Below are 17,431 nucleotides of genomic sequence, written 5' to 3'. Positions count from 1 at the left end.
TAAATTTCCTATGCAAGAGAGCATTTGTAGCTGCTTGCGGATATGGTCCGCCAAAACCGTTGGAAATTCACGACGTTGGAATGACTTTCTTAGATGAAATCGTGCGAATAACGAAAATATATAATTTCGTATATAAACGAAAATATAGAATTCTTTTTAGTAATCCAGAAACATCACTTCGTCTCATTAGTGTCGAATTTTGCGCCGTATTCGTGCACCGATCGCTACGTTTACCTAATTATAAATGCTAAATTATCTTCTCCGGGGCGTTATACAAATAATTATACACATTGAGTTCCACACTTGAGAAACGAGGCGATTGAAAGATTTACTTTATTTATTTTGCAACAGCGAAGGTACTGTTGTAAAACCTAACTTCAGTGAAGCTACCTGCTATTAAGAACTAAATAATATATAAAATAGAAGTTAGACAGGACAAGGAGGTGAAAAGTAATAAATTTTAAATTCGTAATAATTAATGGGAGTTTGGAAAAGTGACGATGGATATCTGACACTTTCGGTACCTTGGAAAGGAGAGGAACAGTGATAAAATGTATCGAAATACTTTCTAATCGAATTATTATTATGAAAGTGGAACATCATCGTTGCAATTAAATCGATAATAATTCCCTTCGTCAAATACTCTTCGTTGTAATTGATTTTCAATGACCTTGAGTCGACTTGCAGTCAAGATCACTGTATAAAAAAATATATCAAAATAATTTTCAATCGGATTATTATTATGAAAGTGGAACATCATCGTTGCAAGTAAATCGATAATAATTCCCTTCGTGAAATACTCTTCGTCGTAATTAATTTTCAATAACTTTGAGTCGACTTGTAGTCAGGATCACTGCATAAAAAAATGTATCAAAATAATTTTCAATCGGATTATTATTACGAAAGTGGAACATCATCGTTGCAATTAAATCGATAATAATTCCCTTCGTGAAATACTCTTCGTCGTAATTAATTTTCAATAACCTTGTTTCGACTTGTAGTCAAGATCACTGCATAAAAAATATATCAAAATAATTTTCAATCGGATTATTATTATGAAAGTAGAACATCATCGTTACAATTAAATCGATAATGATTCCCTTCGTGAAATACTCTTCGTTGTAATTGATTTTCAATGACCTTGAGTGGACTTGCAGTCAAAATCACTGCATAAAAAAAAGTATCAAAATAATTTTCAATCGGATTGTTATCACGAAAGTGGAACATCATCGTTGCAATTAAATCGATAATGGTTTCTTTCGTGAAATACTCTTCGTTGTAATGGATTTTCAATGACCTTGAGTGGACTTATAGTTAAGATCACTGCATAAAAAATATATCAAAATAATTTTCAATCGGTTTATTATTACGAAAGTGGAATTGATTACGAAATTTATTATTACGAAAGTGCAATTGAATTTCAATGACCTTGAGTGAACTTTCGGTCAAGGTCACTGCATAAATTTGTCACCATCTTCGTGCAATGTCGCGTTTTTCGAGCGACAGTATTACGAGCACAGCGCGCCAACCATCTGGTGTCTCTGTTCATTCGTAGAAATCGATTCGAGCGACCACAAATTTCGTGTAAAAGCAACTCACGGTTCCCCGAGCTCTGTCGTATTTCTTTTCGTCGACGAGTAGCGGAATTAGGGAAAATAGCGAACGGAGAGATGTAGTCGGAAGAGATGCATCGCATTATGATGCATCTGTTCGAGTAGACATCCTCTCTGCTCCGAAAACTGAATAAAACCGCGAAGAAATGGCGGTACAAACAAGACTGCGTTTCAATAAAATCATACGTGAAAGCATCCTCTAGCAAAATCCAGAAGAACGAAGGGAGGTGGACTCAATGTAGCGTTAAAATATTTTATTGGAGATTTTTTCACGGTTGGTAAACATTTGAAAGTACTAGTGTCTAAAAATAACTGAATATACTCTGTGTGCTTATCATGCTGGCCCTCAAGAATAAAAACTATTAAGTAATAGGAATTAATTTTTTTCTAAGGTATAAATATATTACTTTTTTAAGGTTAAGTCACGTTCGATCATTACATTGGATATGTATTGTATTAAATTCGAAACAATTATGAATGACTTTTACGATATCTTGCATTGCATTGAATTATCATTATTATTACGTATGCACATGGAGTAAATACTACAAGTAAAATGTAGCTGGAAATACTGTTTTAAATTTTAACCACAATTATTCGATATCAAACACTTAGTTAAATCCAGGTACAGCATTTTTTTTTTTCCAAAGACTTTATGCACCCTAATGAAAAAAATACAAATTCAAATACGTGAAAACAGTACATAATAGAAGGAGGAAGGGTAAGGTTAAGCTGTTTTGCAGCCTAACCCTCCACTTTTATTCGTTTTTCTTTTTGCTTATTTTTAATTTAACGTCTTTCCACAACATTTGTGGTATAACGCGTATAAACGTTCACTTACCGTGAGAGATGAGTTTCAAGAAAATAAAGTGTGCAAAGAGGCGAGGCACAACTGAAGTGCTGTTTCTTATCCTGGCTTCAAATTCTCACTCAACAGCAAGAATTATTGCAGAGATTATTTTTATACCACAGAGAGTAACTGCTTCATTAACCCTAAACAGGATGCAGAGTTATCGAGTGAATCATAACCAATGACAAAAGTGTTGACCAGTCTTTTACCCTAGCTAATCTCAATTGAGGTCAGGATTCATCTATACGTAATATAATACTATAATATGTTATATACTATAATATCTCTATACTTAATATTAGATATTAGAATTCTACTATACTTAATATTAGATATTAGAATTCTACTATATTTAATATTAGATATTAGAATTCTACTATACATAATATTAGATATTAGAATTCTTATACTTAATATTAGATATTAGAATTCTACTATACTTAATATTAGATATTAGAATTCTACTGTGCTTAATATTAGACATTAGAATTCTACTATACTTAATATTAGATATTAGAATTCTACTATACTTAATATTAGATATTAGAATTCTACTATACTTAATATTAGATATTAGAATTCTACTACACTTAATAGATACTATAATATCTTTTATCTCTTTCTCGACGAAAAAAATGAAATTCAGTATTTCATTAAAATACACACTTTGTAACGCGTATAATTAATCTAATAATTACAAATATCTCCCAACGAAGAATTTACATATCTCGATGTGATACAAATTTATTTCTGGGGTTTCGTAACACCCTGTCGATCCATTAATGTTACCGTGTCACGTACCCTTTTTAGGGTTAAAGGTAAAAGTGTTCTGAGTCACGTTTGTTAATCTAGGTTAACTTTCGACTCCTCTCTGACACGATCCTACAAACATTGTCTGTAAAACGAGACTGGCGAGAGATGCTGCTCGCGCGAACGGGACGAGCGTAAACGCGGAAACTGCGGAGCGTCAAGATTAGACGTTTTCCAGGCCAAGCGTAATACCCCAGGGGTGGCTTATCCCTCTAAAGGGATACTTGGCGGTCTAAATGGACTTTACTCGCGCGATTAGATTAGCGCTGGAAACGGGCCTTAATTGTCGTATATTCCGGCATCTTCGTCGGCCGGAATATCTAATTAGTGCGATAAATAAACCACCGGGGTGGCAACATTAAAGAGAACAAAGGTATTCGATTCTTCAATGGTACGCTTGTTGGTACAATAAATAAATATCAGCTAATTATCAATCGCGAACAAGTTGTGTTCTGTACGACAGAGTATCGATAACCCTGTTTCAATTTGAAACTAATTTTTATTAACGGTGATATTTTGTTTAGCTACCTTCAATATTATTTTATCGAGCTAGATATTTTTTGGGCAACGAAGCATCGATGCTCGTATTTGGATTTGAAACTAATTTTTATTAACGAGATATTTCGTTGAGTTACCTTCAATATTATTTTATCAAACTAGATATTTTTTGGCTAACGAAGCACCGATGCTCTTATTTCGATTTGAAACATTTTTATTAACGAGAGATTTCGTTGTGCTACCTTCAGTATTATTTTATCAAACTAGATATTTTTTGGGTAACGAAGCATCGATTCTCTTATTTTGATTCGAAACTAATTTTTACGAACGAGAGATTTCGTTTAGCTACCTTCAGTATTATTTTATCCAATTAGATATTTTTTTGGTAACGAAGCATCGATGCTCTTATTTTGGTTTGAAACTAATTTTCACTAACGAGATATTTCGTTGAGCCAAAATTTTTAGAATTATTGTTACTGAACTAGCTATTTTTTGTCAACGAGTTATTTTTTTCAATCGTCGTCGAAATAAACGGAAATTATAAACTCGTAAGCGAAAGATTAAAATTGTCTAACAATCACACGTTAAACAAAAATGATGGGATCAAATTAGACGAAAGAAATTAGAAAATGGAGAAGAATAAAGAAGAAAAAGATTGTTAGATATGAATAACACGTTTTCCATCAAGCCTGATTTTTAATCTCCGCTCTAACTCATCGCGAAATTGCTGAGAAGCGATCTGTGTGCGTTGTTTTGTATTTGTATTGTTTTGTTTGTTCTCGAGGATTTTCCTCCATTGCCAAAAAAAAAAAAAAAAAAAAAAAACAATGAATAGTGCCAATCAATAAAATAAAATATTGCGGTTATTTGTTTTACCGTTTTAATTGGTAATATAACTTTCTCGGATTGGCGCCAATTCATGAAACGGATATTCGTTGTTCGTTATGACAATTTTTTGGCATAATCCTGGCACCCTCACGCTGTGTTATTTCGAGTAAAAATAATGATCGTAAAAATTGTCACGAGATTTCCTTTTTGTTTCCGTCGCGAAGATTCTCGTATTTTATTTGATATTTGTGAAAATAGATCGGTCCCACCGAAGTTCGCAATATTTACTGAAAAATTGTTCTCCGAGTTTCGCTTAGGTCTGGGTTAGGTTTTTTGTGACATTTTTGTGTATCGCAATTTTCACGTCGAACTACGTTTAGATCCCTTTTTCGATCGAATATTTACTGTTACGACGAAAATTAAATTTTGCCTCGATTGGGCTGAAATTGTCTCGAATTTCGCTCGTTCATGGCGTCGGTTACAACGCAGTGAAACATCGATAAGAGTTAATTTCGTTCGAAAAAATAGTAAATCGCTATAATACAATTATAGTGCATGTGAAATTTACACTACAGATCCCAGTGTATTTAACTATCGCGTAACGCGTATCGAATTGAAATAAAATTCAAACATTTAGGTAATCGAATATGCAATGTGCAATGTAATTTTTGTACAAGAATATAGTAATAATTGAATACAGAATTTAGTAAAGTAAGAACAAATTCGCAAACAGTAATTCTTATCGTTCTGATTAAAAAAGAATTCGTTCAAATTTTATTAACATTCTTAAACTACATCCACGAATTTACTTTCTATCGATACGAAATAGATAATCGTCAAGGATTTAAAATATTTCACAAGTAATTTTCTCTTTCGAGTGATAAAATTCTGTCACTTTACTTAAAAGCAAGATAATGATTTTTGTCCCAAACTAGGACTAATAAGTATACATAGACAGTGTAGAGGATGATTCTTTAATTTAAATCTGATATAGAAATTGTTGTTCGATTTCAAAAATTATTGTACTTATGGATCAGGAAAAGTATACTAGGTTGTTCAATAAGTTTTCTCGTTCGATAAAACCTAGCACTATACTGTTCAATAAGGTTTGTTCGTTAAGGTTGTCCGATAAACATTATAATACTAGGTGGTTCACTAAGTTTTATCAAACGAGAAAACTCATTGAACAACCTATTATAGCAATTAGTTACATGATTGTATCACGAAACCAAGAGTGAAAAATTGTTGTTTATTTTCAGGTGCGACAGGTCTGAAGGATTTGACAATCAACGTGCCTGCGGTGGTGCGATCGGGCGACACAGTGACGCTGTCCTGCCATTACGACCTCGAGGGGTTGTCATTGTACACAATACAATGGTTCCTCGAAGACACAGAGTTCTATCGATACCTTCCCGACCGGGATCCACCATACAGTATATTCGACGTGGACGGAATACACGTGAACGTGAGTACATCCCTCGACTTGGCCAATAACGAACTTTACGACCCGTTGGTCCTTAGTCCCGTATTGCAGTCTTAGATTGCTGGCGATATTGTAACATTTGGACGCTTAGGTCCAGGAACTTTACCGCCCTGAAAGTGGTTAGACAGAACGTACAGTCTTTCGCACACGTCCACATGTTTAATACAATGAAATAACCTCACAATAGCGAAACAAAGAATTTTATTTGAAACAACTGATATAATAGAGGAAAGAAGAATTTTATTTGGAACAACTGTATAATAGAGGAAAGAAGAATTTTATTTAAAATAACTGATATAATAGAGGAAAGAAGAATTTTATTTAAAATAACTGATATAATAGAGGAAAGGAGAATTTTATTTACAATATCAGATATAATAGAGGAAAGAAGAATTTTATTTAAAATAACTGATATAATAGAAGCAAAGAATTCTGTTTGAAAAAACCAGAAATCTTTTCTGTATCGACACTTTTACTCTTTTTATGGCGTTTCGACTCTTCGTATGTTAACTGTAGTTTTTCATGTACAGTAAGCAGTAGGAAAGAATGCATTTCGATGGAATTTAAGATTCAATGCTCGGAATTTTTTCGAAAAATTATTTCACCAGTGAAAACCAAGCAATTTACATATGGAGAAAAGGATGGATTTCTCTCACACCGAGAGCATCACTCAAATGCATTCTTTATACTTGTCGTCAGTACATACACTTCTCAGTTTTCGAATCGAAGAGTTACAGTGAATAATAGGTATAATTCATTTATCAGTAGCACTCTTTCGTATTTAACATTTTCGGAGTACAGTTTGAAGTAATTTCAAGAGAAACAAACAAAAAGTAACTTAATATGTTAATAATACACCCATGAGGTTGAAATTACGATACAAACAATAAAAAATAACACAAAAAATCGGGCACTGTGTAAAATAATAAATAGAAGTCAATTAGGAATAAAACATAAACGACATCGAAGGTTCTGATAATTTAAACTTGTCGACAATATATATCTCTTCGACAAAAGAAACACGTGTCGTAACTATGGTCGTTCTTCGAATTCTGACAAGTTCACCGATGAAAAACCTTAATAACGCGACAGACGTGAGATGAGTTCGAATTATTGGGCACGTAATTATTGTAATATTCGTAATTATTATATATTGCACAATCGCACGCAACGTGCGAAAGTTGGAAACGTTGCTAATTACGACGAGAATAACGTCTTCATCGAGGTTGGCCGAAAACACGGCTTGTTGCACCCGATTCCTCAATTAATGCGCGCAATTAAACTTCAACTCTCTTAATGAGCGCTTCAATAACAGTTTATGACGCAAATCTCATTAAGTTTGCAAGTCGTTCGTTAGATTCGGTGCCTGGCCACTTGTGAAACAGGACCGCCTGCCCGTGGAAGATTCGAGGGGATAAAAACCGAATTATAATCAGGCCAACCTCGCGCCATCGAGTTTGAGAACTTTCGTTACGCCTTCCTAGAAACTTATCGAACGTACGGAATGGTGAAATAATTTTTTTCTTTTAATTCTATCGAAAACTACTTATCCACTTCGAACACAGATTACGCGTAACAATGACACCGACGAATATACGCACGAATTTATATTATAGGCTGAGGAAAAATTTCGCGGTAAAATCAAGCCAAGGATTTTGTTCTTCGTGAAAAAATAAATCGATCATCTGTGATAAATTTTCTCTCCACGAGGCTTCGTTTTCGTTGAAAATGACTTTAAACATTTTCGGGGCGTGTGTATATTTCACGCAATTACTCGTTATTTTTAATCGTACGCATAAATATTGACCACGATACGTATGATAATAGATTATATACAGAAATGATGATCAATCTAAGAGTAAAGATCGCCAAGTCTTACGTGGATCGCGTGCCCCAAAAATATTCGAATTGGATTACCACGCAAACGAAGCCTCGCGAGGAAAAATTTCATTCGACGTTTTCGATTCGTTTTCGCGCGGAGAATCGCTCGTGTTCTTTTACTCGTGAACTCTTTCGCGAATTTTTACGCGAATATGAACGCCGCACACGAACGAGTGACGAACGAATGAATTGTCACGGTGAAAGAGGGCTACGGATAAAAAGTTTCGAAAGTATGCAGCTGGAAAAAAATGTTACGAAATCGCGTAATACGTCATAATGTGCAAGTGACGCGCGTATCGCGGCACATACAAAGGGTCCTTTTTGAAACGGAATGAAACGTCGGGCTCGACGTTACAACCCGTTGGAAAATCACGATTGAACTCGTAAATTCCGCTAAAAATTCATGAGCATTGCAAAAATTCCGGATTACATTGCATTTACGTCGTAGTTACAATGCGTCGGGCACGCTGAAAATTTGCGGGAATTGCAATTGCCGGCGCTTGGGTTCCCGGGGGCGGTCGTGGCGTTAATGCGATATCGCGATCGCGAAATTTCGCAAAAAAAAAAAATTCGAACAATCCCACGCCCTCGAGTAAAAATTCGGCGGCCCCGATAATTCTCGATCGTCAGAGAATTTCATCCCGTTGATAAATCCGGAACGCGCAACGTTATTCGGGTCGTCCAGCGCCGGGAGTCAGGGAAATGGTGGGGGAAGAACGACGGTGGGGGGAGAAGGAGGACGGGCAGGGGGCGTGTCGCGGAAAAACGTGCAATTTTCTTTTCGCGCGACGATACAAGGACGCGTCGCGACAACCATTTATCAGCCCCAGTCGCTGTTTCCAAAGCGAGCGGAGATAAGACCGAGTGGCGTCCCGATTTTTCCGCCTCGCGAGTCGAGGATCCGCCTTTTTTCCGCGCCGTGGATGCACAGGGTGTTTCGCGCGAAACACCTCGTACACTTTTACAATTTTATCGCCGACACGTGTCCCCGTGAATAGTTCAATAGCGACGTTTTAAGCGAACCGAGAGAGAAAGAGAGAGAGAGAGAGAGAGAGAGAGAGAGAAACCGTTAGAGGGAGATGTAACACTATTGGGGGGGGGGGGGGGGGATTTTGCGCAAATTATGAATCATTTTAGGATATTATTCCGCTTGGTGTCCTAACGAGAGAAATAAAAATGTGAATTGACTTGAAATTTTGTATTTGTGTTAATTTTCACAAATATTATAAATTTCGTTGTGAATGTGTTTGAATCGTTTTGGAAAGAAATCGATGAATCGTTGTAACAAAAACGATAAATTTCCAAGTAAATGTAAACAATATTCCATTCGTCTGGAGAAGAAATCGATGAATGGAGAATTAATTAACGAAAATTGTAAATTTTCGAGTAAATCGGTGAAAATTTTTTTTCGTATTCGAGATATTTACTGCCAATGTGTTTTTCCATCATGAAGCATCTCGTAACCGTGCAACCGACGATTTAGGTAGTATTTGATCAGATTCGCGAGACACTCGAAGCCATCGCTAGCCATCGCCCAACAGATGGACAAAAACCGACGGAATAACGAGTCCTTCGTTCCCGAATTAGATCCTTTCTGCATCTGGGCTATTAATTCCAGTCATCCTCGACGTGCTCGCTCGACAACGATACTCCTCGCGATACTTGCGAAATACCAACATCGCGGAAACACCACGGGTGATAAAGTTAGGTGGCACACGGTGTGTTTTGCCGTTAGAAAGAGCGGACCTCGATAAGAGTCTTCGACGCTCTTCGCGCGCCACCAGGGTGAAACTTTTTACCGCCCCCGTCCCCCACTCCACCCACCATCGGTGTCCCCACTCTCACCTCTGGGGACGAGCACTCTTCCGCAACGTAAGTGCGAAGGTAAAACGTGTACGTGGACCGGCCGAAAGAAATCGATAGGGCTGATTTATGGCGTGTGCTACGACCGCGACACGACCCTTTGGAATTCCGTTCGAGTGGATTTGAACCTGGGTCAAGCGAGTTCCGTGTTTTACCCGCATCGATTCCAGCCCCCTGTCCCCGTACCGTGCCCCTGCACACCATCATTCTCTCGGTGGTGCGTTTCTTTCGATCCGCGCCTCTCTTTAAATATTTACCGCGCGAGCGGCCCGCCGCGATTTTTGAAAATCGTCGGGAAGCTGATTTATCTCGACGATCCTAATGGACGAGCCTCGCCAAGCATTTTGTAGCAGCTCGGAGCAGAATACTGGTGAAAATTCGAACCTTCGAGAATCTCTTCGCTAACTTTGATCGTTCGTTGCCTTTTCAACGATTTATTAGTATTTTGCGTCGTTACAACAATTTCACGATGAACGGTGTACTCTTGGTCGATCAATGTTACTAAAAATACTTCCGACTTTTCTCCTCTCATCAGACGAGCATTTTTTATTGGTTTAAATAGTTAGAATTTGTATTATTTTGACACGGTGTATATTCTGAAAGTCTTTTTCTTTTGTTTCTTTTATATTCTATACCCTGTTGTTTCGTCACGTTTGAATTCTACTTTCTGTCGATTGTTGGTACACGTTTTTTCGTACCGTATTGTACAATTTAGTTATTTGTGTATTTTTTAGTACAATCGGGTCTTTTAAATTGTCGAGAGTCTAAAGTAAGGGTCGAAATGTTTGTTTAAAAGAAACGTGTCTGTTCGGAGTGTAATGTTTATAATGTTCCGTTTGAAAATACTGCTGTGACTTTTATACAATATTCTTATAAGTAATTAACTCTACCAGGGTTAGATTTATAATGGCGAACTTACCTCACGTTGAACCTCGTTCCTTTACACTATACTGCGCTAATTACAGTTCTACTTCTTTGTTTTCGTGCCCATTGTGTGTTCCTTTTCTTTCAATCCCTTTTCTTTCGCTATTGTTATTTTTATTTCTATTATTGTACTTTACGCGTGTAATAATGTGGTATTATTATTTGTACAGTTTTGGGAATACATTTGAGATTGAGTTTTAACAACAGCAGCTTAATTGCTCCTCACTTTTCACCAGTACAATCCTTTTATTTATTTCTAAATTCGTATACCATTACACTTGCTTAATAAAAAATGAAAGTAAATAAAAAATAATTGTTCTTTTAATATCTTCGAGTGACAAATTGGAACAAACTGTACACATCGCATCGGTGCAATTGGATAATTGTGTAAAAACAGGTTAAATACAGGTAAAGGCTACTTTCAAACATAACCTCAAAAATAATGCAAAAATGAAACATAAAACAAAGCTGAATGAAAGAATTAAGAAAAGTTAGAGAGTGTGCTGATGGATAAAAAGTTTATTCTCGTTCTATTTCGACTTTTCTAATATTCAGAGCAGAGGAAATTTTCTCGTATCTAGTTAATGATCGTTGTTTTAACATCTTCGAGAGACAAATTACAACAAACTGTACACGGCGCATCGGTTCAATTGGATAATTGTATAAAAACAAGTTAAATACAGCTAAAGGCTACTTTCGAATATAACCTCAAAAATATTGCAGGAATGAAATATAAAATAAAGCTGAATGAAAGAATTAAAAAAAGTTAGAAAGTGTGCTGATGGATAAAAATTTTATTTCCGTTCTATTTCGACTTTTCTAATATTCAGAGCGGAGGAAATTTTCTCGTATCTAGTTAATAACCTCAAATTTTGTTTACGAGCGTTATACGACTATACAATCTTCTCTCGGGGGTGAAAAAAAATGCCTTCTGTGGCCGCGCTTACTCCCGAAACGCAACGTGATAATTCCAGACACCGAGGCAGGTCGTATAAACCGAGAAAACGTGAAAGTAGAGAGCGCCACTGTCGCTGCGTGGCCTCGGAGTGACTCCGTGGCTTGATCAGCACCGTAAATAAGTGGTTCGCCTTTCCGGAGCTCCTTGAAAATTTCCCAAGAGCTACAGCAGCTAAGCTTTCTTATTATTACGTTTCGCGACCCCTTGGCCGGAGATAGTCGTTCGTGAAATCCGTCCTGATGCGAACGAAAGACGCCAGAAAAGACATCACCGACAACTTCTTCCTCGCACTCTCCATTTTCCGCTCACTGTTTTCGCTTTCATTTTTTTCCCACGGAATTACCACCGAGACTACGCGTTACAGCCACGAGTCGCGCTTGAACGTTGCATCACGATGCACCACTGCACGCGCGACGAATTAATATCTCAAAGGTGAGAATCGAATCAATTGGCTGTTCAAGGTCACCGAGAGAAACTATCACCACCGTTTATCTATCGTATCACTTTATCGAATATTTCAAGATAAGTACCAACTCGAATAACGCCCGTGGTAATTTCGTAAAATATAAACGAGGAAAAATTGTTTCTCGTCGAAATGCAGCTTGGAAAGAAATAGCATCGGAGAATACTTATCCGATATGAAATTCTATTAGTCGTTTACAAGCAACGTTGTATATTTCCAATCTTCCCGTTCAGACCAATTTAACTCGTACCAGGTTCTAAGAATGTGAAACTCAGAACCAATCGCAAAATGAAATTAAATTGTTCACTATTTTACAATCCGAAGCTTCGTTATTGAGACACAATCGTAACGTGTGAAAAACTCTTTTCGATTTTTCTTGACCAAGGGGTTCCCGAAAAAGGACTGTAAAAGATACATATAATGTAGAATTTTTTTTTAGATTTATTTTCTTTCGTAATAAACGAAAAGATACACGAAAGTGAACGCGAGAATTTTGAACATTATTGTTTCACGAATTACCACGTGTCCCAGGAATCTTATTGAATAGAAAGAAGGTTAGGGAACACTGAATTGGAGAATAAATTTTCAAGGTCGTCGTTGACTCTTGCACGCTTGATTTGTGTTACATCTTGGTTTAATCCATTCTCCGTGGAAATGGTATCGCCGTGTTGGATGGTATCCACAATAATTGTCCTACGAGCAAGTTCTGTTGCTCTCGACGTTCTCCTTGTCCAGCGTCCTTTGTCCACGACCTCAAAGGAACTTCGTTAACGTTCTCGTGGAAAATATACTCCCGGGAGCTGTACCGTTAGAACGTGGAGTATCGGTAATCACTGGAGAGAGGACGAACAAAGTTTGGGAACGAACGCGTGACGACGATAATGGAAAGGGTGAGATCACAGGGCAATGAAGTCCGAGCGATCAAATTTTAAGCAACCGGATGAAACACTCAGCAACCGATTCTCTGAAATTCCTGCGCATCCGTCGTCCCTCACGCGTGGCGTTCACCGCGATGTAAATTTCCTTCTTCGTGAAACAAGTAAGCGTAAAAATAGCAGATAGTAGCTCCGTACTCGGAAGAAGAAGTATATTATAATATTTACAAGGTGCAATATCTTCTTACTCTTCTAACGAAGAAAAGTAGCGAAAACTACCACACTCTGAGCAAAAATTCTTCTTAAACTATTAACGTAACCACATTCTGTGCTAAAATAGACGATATTTGTAATATGGCCGTCGTGGCGCACGTTTGTCGTCAAATGCATTCTTTCGACGCGCGGATTGTACATATTCAATGTACCTCGAAATCGATAATTCCGTAAATTGTCTGAATTTTCGTTTGGAAATGCACTACGATGCAAATTGTGCTTTGCCCTGAATGGAAATAATAAAAAGAGCTAAATGATGGTAAATAATAAAGGAGCCAAATAATGGTAAATAATCAAAGGAGTTTAATAATGATGAATAATCAAAGGAGCTAAATGATGCTAAATAATGAAAGAAGGATTTTGATTCTTGAATGAAAAATTGAATTTTGAAAGTGAGAATCACTGTACGCTGTAGCGATTCGGTGAAAATCTCGCCAGAATCTCGTAGCGTCGATTCACGCAACATGGGAGGCCAATGGAGGGGTGAAATATTGAGAATTACCGACGTAGATCGAGCAACGCGTTCAGATTCTATTTTCCATCAACCACATCCGGTCGAAGAAATTTACAAATCCGGTTGCTCACGGTTCCGGGCGAAATATCACCAAGTGAAATCCAATCGAGCTGTTTTCGTGCCAATAAACAGTCAAACGGTTGTGGTTCCGAGTCTATTTACCCGTGAAATCATAAAGGATCGTATAGACACAGGATGCTCCTCGTTCGAATTCGTTCGACGCCATGAGAGACAGAGATAAACCAAGTGGAACTGAAAGGACGCGCGAAGACGTGGAACCAAAGGACAGGAGCCAGCCAAATGGAGAACCTTTGACATTGAGAAAGGTTGCCAGTTCGAGGACAACTGATGGAGATCCCGTGAGGTTCCAAGTACCCTCGAAGAAACCGAGGGGACGTGTTTGAATAAATAGCAGGGCTGATAGGTGTTTGTCGAAGGTGGTATCTGGGAATTGATGTCGACAGGTAGTGATGGGAGTAGATACTATCGGTAGATTGACGTCAGAAATTGACGATGGCTTGTTCTAACCGCGATTCGGGACGAAACGATCCTTCTTTGTTACATTGTCAAAGTTCGTGTCACGAGTGTAGGCTTCCACGACCTGATAATCCAATGCAAACGTATGTCTTTTCGTTCGCTATTTAAAAACACAGGGATAGATACATTGGTCAGTTAACGAATTGAAAAAATTTCCGTGAAGAATTTGAAGACAATTAAAGGAATATATGAAACTAGACCAACTAGAATATTCGTGTCAATTATACTTGTATCGATGAAACAAAAAATGTCGACAACTACTGTGCACGTGTAAGAAGATTGCATCTAGAGTTCTGTTCGTTCAGGGGCAATCTCGTACGATGTAAAAAAATATAGATTTGTCTTGTACACGTCTAAGATGGTCCATGAACAAATAGTCATTATTAGTATTGTACATTTTACTAATAATGATTATTTATTTCATATTGGATTGATATCTCGATTGAACGCTTAGAAATCGATGCGCGTCGTTATTAATGAACGTATAATTGAATTGGTTCCATCACTGCCGAGAAAGGAACAGGTCTGCGTTTCATTTGAAAACGTCTTATCGATTTCAACTTTCTGCTGTAGTCACGAGACAGTGGAAAACAGATTTTTCATTCGCCCGTCAGACGGCAGTCGTGGATAAAGATCTTTAATAAAAATTTGTAACCGGCTTCCGATCGGTGAAACTTCGCCAGGAAAATCATTTTTCTGCATCGTTTCTCGGGAGACGTCCGTAAACACGGAGGAAATAATTTATTTGAACGAAGATGACCGTATCGATTCGATATCGGTCTTTAAATATTTTTTCTTAATTTACTTCAATACGAGGAGAGTTACTCATTTCGTTACATTACCGATGAAAATAAAAGTATGTGTTCTTATACAGTGATTTATTGTTGCAACAAAATCGAGTATTAATACTTGACAAAATTTGTACAGATTAGCAAAACACAAACAAATGTATGTATAAAATTTGAAATCTATACGTTTGATAGTCTTTTCAAAAGAAAATCTCAAACATCGCCCAATTATTGAAGCATCAATGTAGGCAGATTTCTGAATTGAGATGAAATAATTCGATCGCTTAAGGCTATTCGCATTAGTATGAATCAATACACTTAAAAATGTTTATAGATTAGCAAAACATAAACAAATATATGTATAAAATTTGAAATCGATACGCTTAATAGTCTTTTCAAAAAAAAATCTCAAACATCGTCCAATTATTGAAGCAACATCGTAGATAGATTTCTCAATTGGGATGAAACGCCTAACTGCGTATTCTTCGGTGCAGTTTTATGAAAATAGCTGAGCTTACCTTTCACAATTCTGTCTCTGATACGGTAGACTAGTCTCGAACAAATTTGCCTATAGAATCGTAAATGCGTAGACGCTTTGACTTCATATCGATCAAATGCGATTGAATGCACGCAAGCTTATCGACGACGAGTCTATCGCATTTACGGTACTATAGCAAAGCTTTTTGAAGCCTGTGTACGCTCCCTGTTCTACGGAAACAATCACCGATTCCGTGTTATGTGCATGCGTTACCCCACAAACACAGTAAGCATATACATGAAACGCAAAATCGCACGAGAGATTTATTAACGGTACCGTCTCGCACCACGACAGCTTATCGTGCGCAGAGTGCGTGCGCCTGCGGTGTAACGCGGTGGGGGTAACTGACCGCAGTGGTGGGGATAGGCTTCGAGCGGCCAACTCAACCTACCCTCACTCGCTCGCAGAAAGTCAACGTGGATATTTCGCAGCGCGTATATACGCACTGCTTCTTAACAGGTCATAATCGCGAGAGTACCAACCCTTAAAAAAACCCTACAGTTTTATATCACGATTCTTTTAACGGAAAAATAGTAAACTGTACATTCTCCAAGGAGTAACTGTTCTTCGTAAAACAAGATTTATCAATTTCTAGAAACATCAAACCAGTTTGGTAAATCTTTGCATACTTTCGTCCAAATTAATTATCCTCCACCTCAAAAAAAAAAAAACAAGTATACATCTATCTAAGATACTGTATCGTATTTTGTACGATTTTTTCACGTCATTGAAAATCAATTTGAGTTCGTCAGCACGTTCGATTTTAAATGATCTCAGCCCCGGAATAGATTCTCTTGCGAGTCTCGTTAATACTCGCAGTAGCTAGCAAGATCTTCTTGATCAAATTTCGAAAAGCAGAGTACATCACACAGGGGTCCATTCCAACTATACTTTATCGATTATCTCGCTGAAACTTATTTCAACGACCGGTCGGAGGATCGAATGTAAAAGCTACGAGTGTCTGGCGCTTTGAACCGATAACAGTACGTTTATGTGTGCTCGTATCGAGCCAAGATTTTATTAAGTACGCCAAGACATATGAAATGGGCCGAGAATTACAAGCAATCGGATTGGAATCAAGATTTGCGGGATCCCTCGTTGGAAAATATCGGAAGCGAGCTCGAGCATTCACGATGCGAAAAGTCGCTCGTAAATCTTCGCGCGGGATTCAAATTCCGCGCTCGAGCTACGAAAATACGAGCGTAAAAGTAACGAGGGCTCGTATAATATTTACAGGAAGAATATACAGTATACAGGGCAAGATAGTCGAATGGCCGGAGACATTCCCGTGACCGTTCGGCTATGATGCGGCTCCGTAGTTAGGGTGGAATTATGTGAGTCCAATACAGCGATAACCCCGGCGGACCTGAACGTCTCGACGTAACCGCGCCGATAATCCCGCCTTTTTATCGCCACTTAGGTGTATCCCCTTTTATTGGTCATTACACGTTATCACGACACTGAACTCGAACAAACTGGCGCGCACGATATGCTAGCTGCTCGCTAGACTCTTTCTCGCGCGTGAAACTTTAAACAGGACGTATACAAGGGAACGAATCCGTGACGTGGGCATTTTATGGGACCTTTGGAACCGGTTGGTTGTCAAGGAATTGAACAAATTATTAATCGACGAGTATCGGAGGAGAATATTTTTGGAAGTTTCGAAAGATTTTAGGTTACAACTTTTTGGAGGGTGCTCTGATTTTAACCTACTTTTGCAGCATGGGGGAGTGAA

The 17,431-nt window shown here is 37.7% G+C and overlaps 1 protein-coding gene across 1 annotated transcript in view; it reads left to right on the top strand.

The window, feature by feature from the left end:
• LOC143150641 (uncharacterized) overlaps positions 1–17,431 on the top strand; it is a gene marked incomplete at its 5' end in the record, with an annotated part of 264,811 nt that overhangs the window by 177,048 nt on the left and 70,332 nt on the right. The window contains one exon of the mRNA XM_076319090.1: positions 5,859–6,064. Coding sequence (XP_076175205.1) covers positions 5,859–6,064 — 206 coding nt within the window. The remainder of the gene's footprint in view (positions 1–5,858; positions 6,065–17,431) is intronic.

Source organism: Ptiloglossa arizonensis, chromosome 8 (genome assembly GCF_051014685.1).
Source record: "Ptiloglossa arizonensis isolate GNS036 chromosome 8, iyPtiAriz1_principal, whole genome shotgun sequence".
Lineage (NCBI taxonomy): Eukaryota > Metazoa > Arthropoda > Insecta > Hymenoptera > Colletidae > Ptiloglossa > Ptiloglossa arizonensis.
This window is presented reverse-complemented; position numbering and strand designations above follow the sequence as displayed.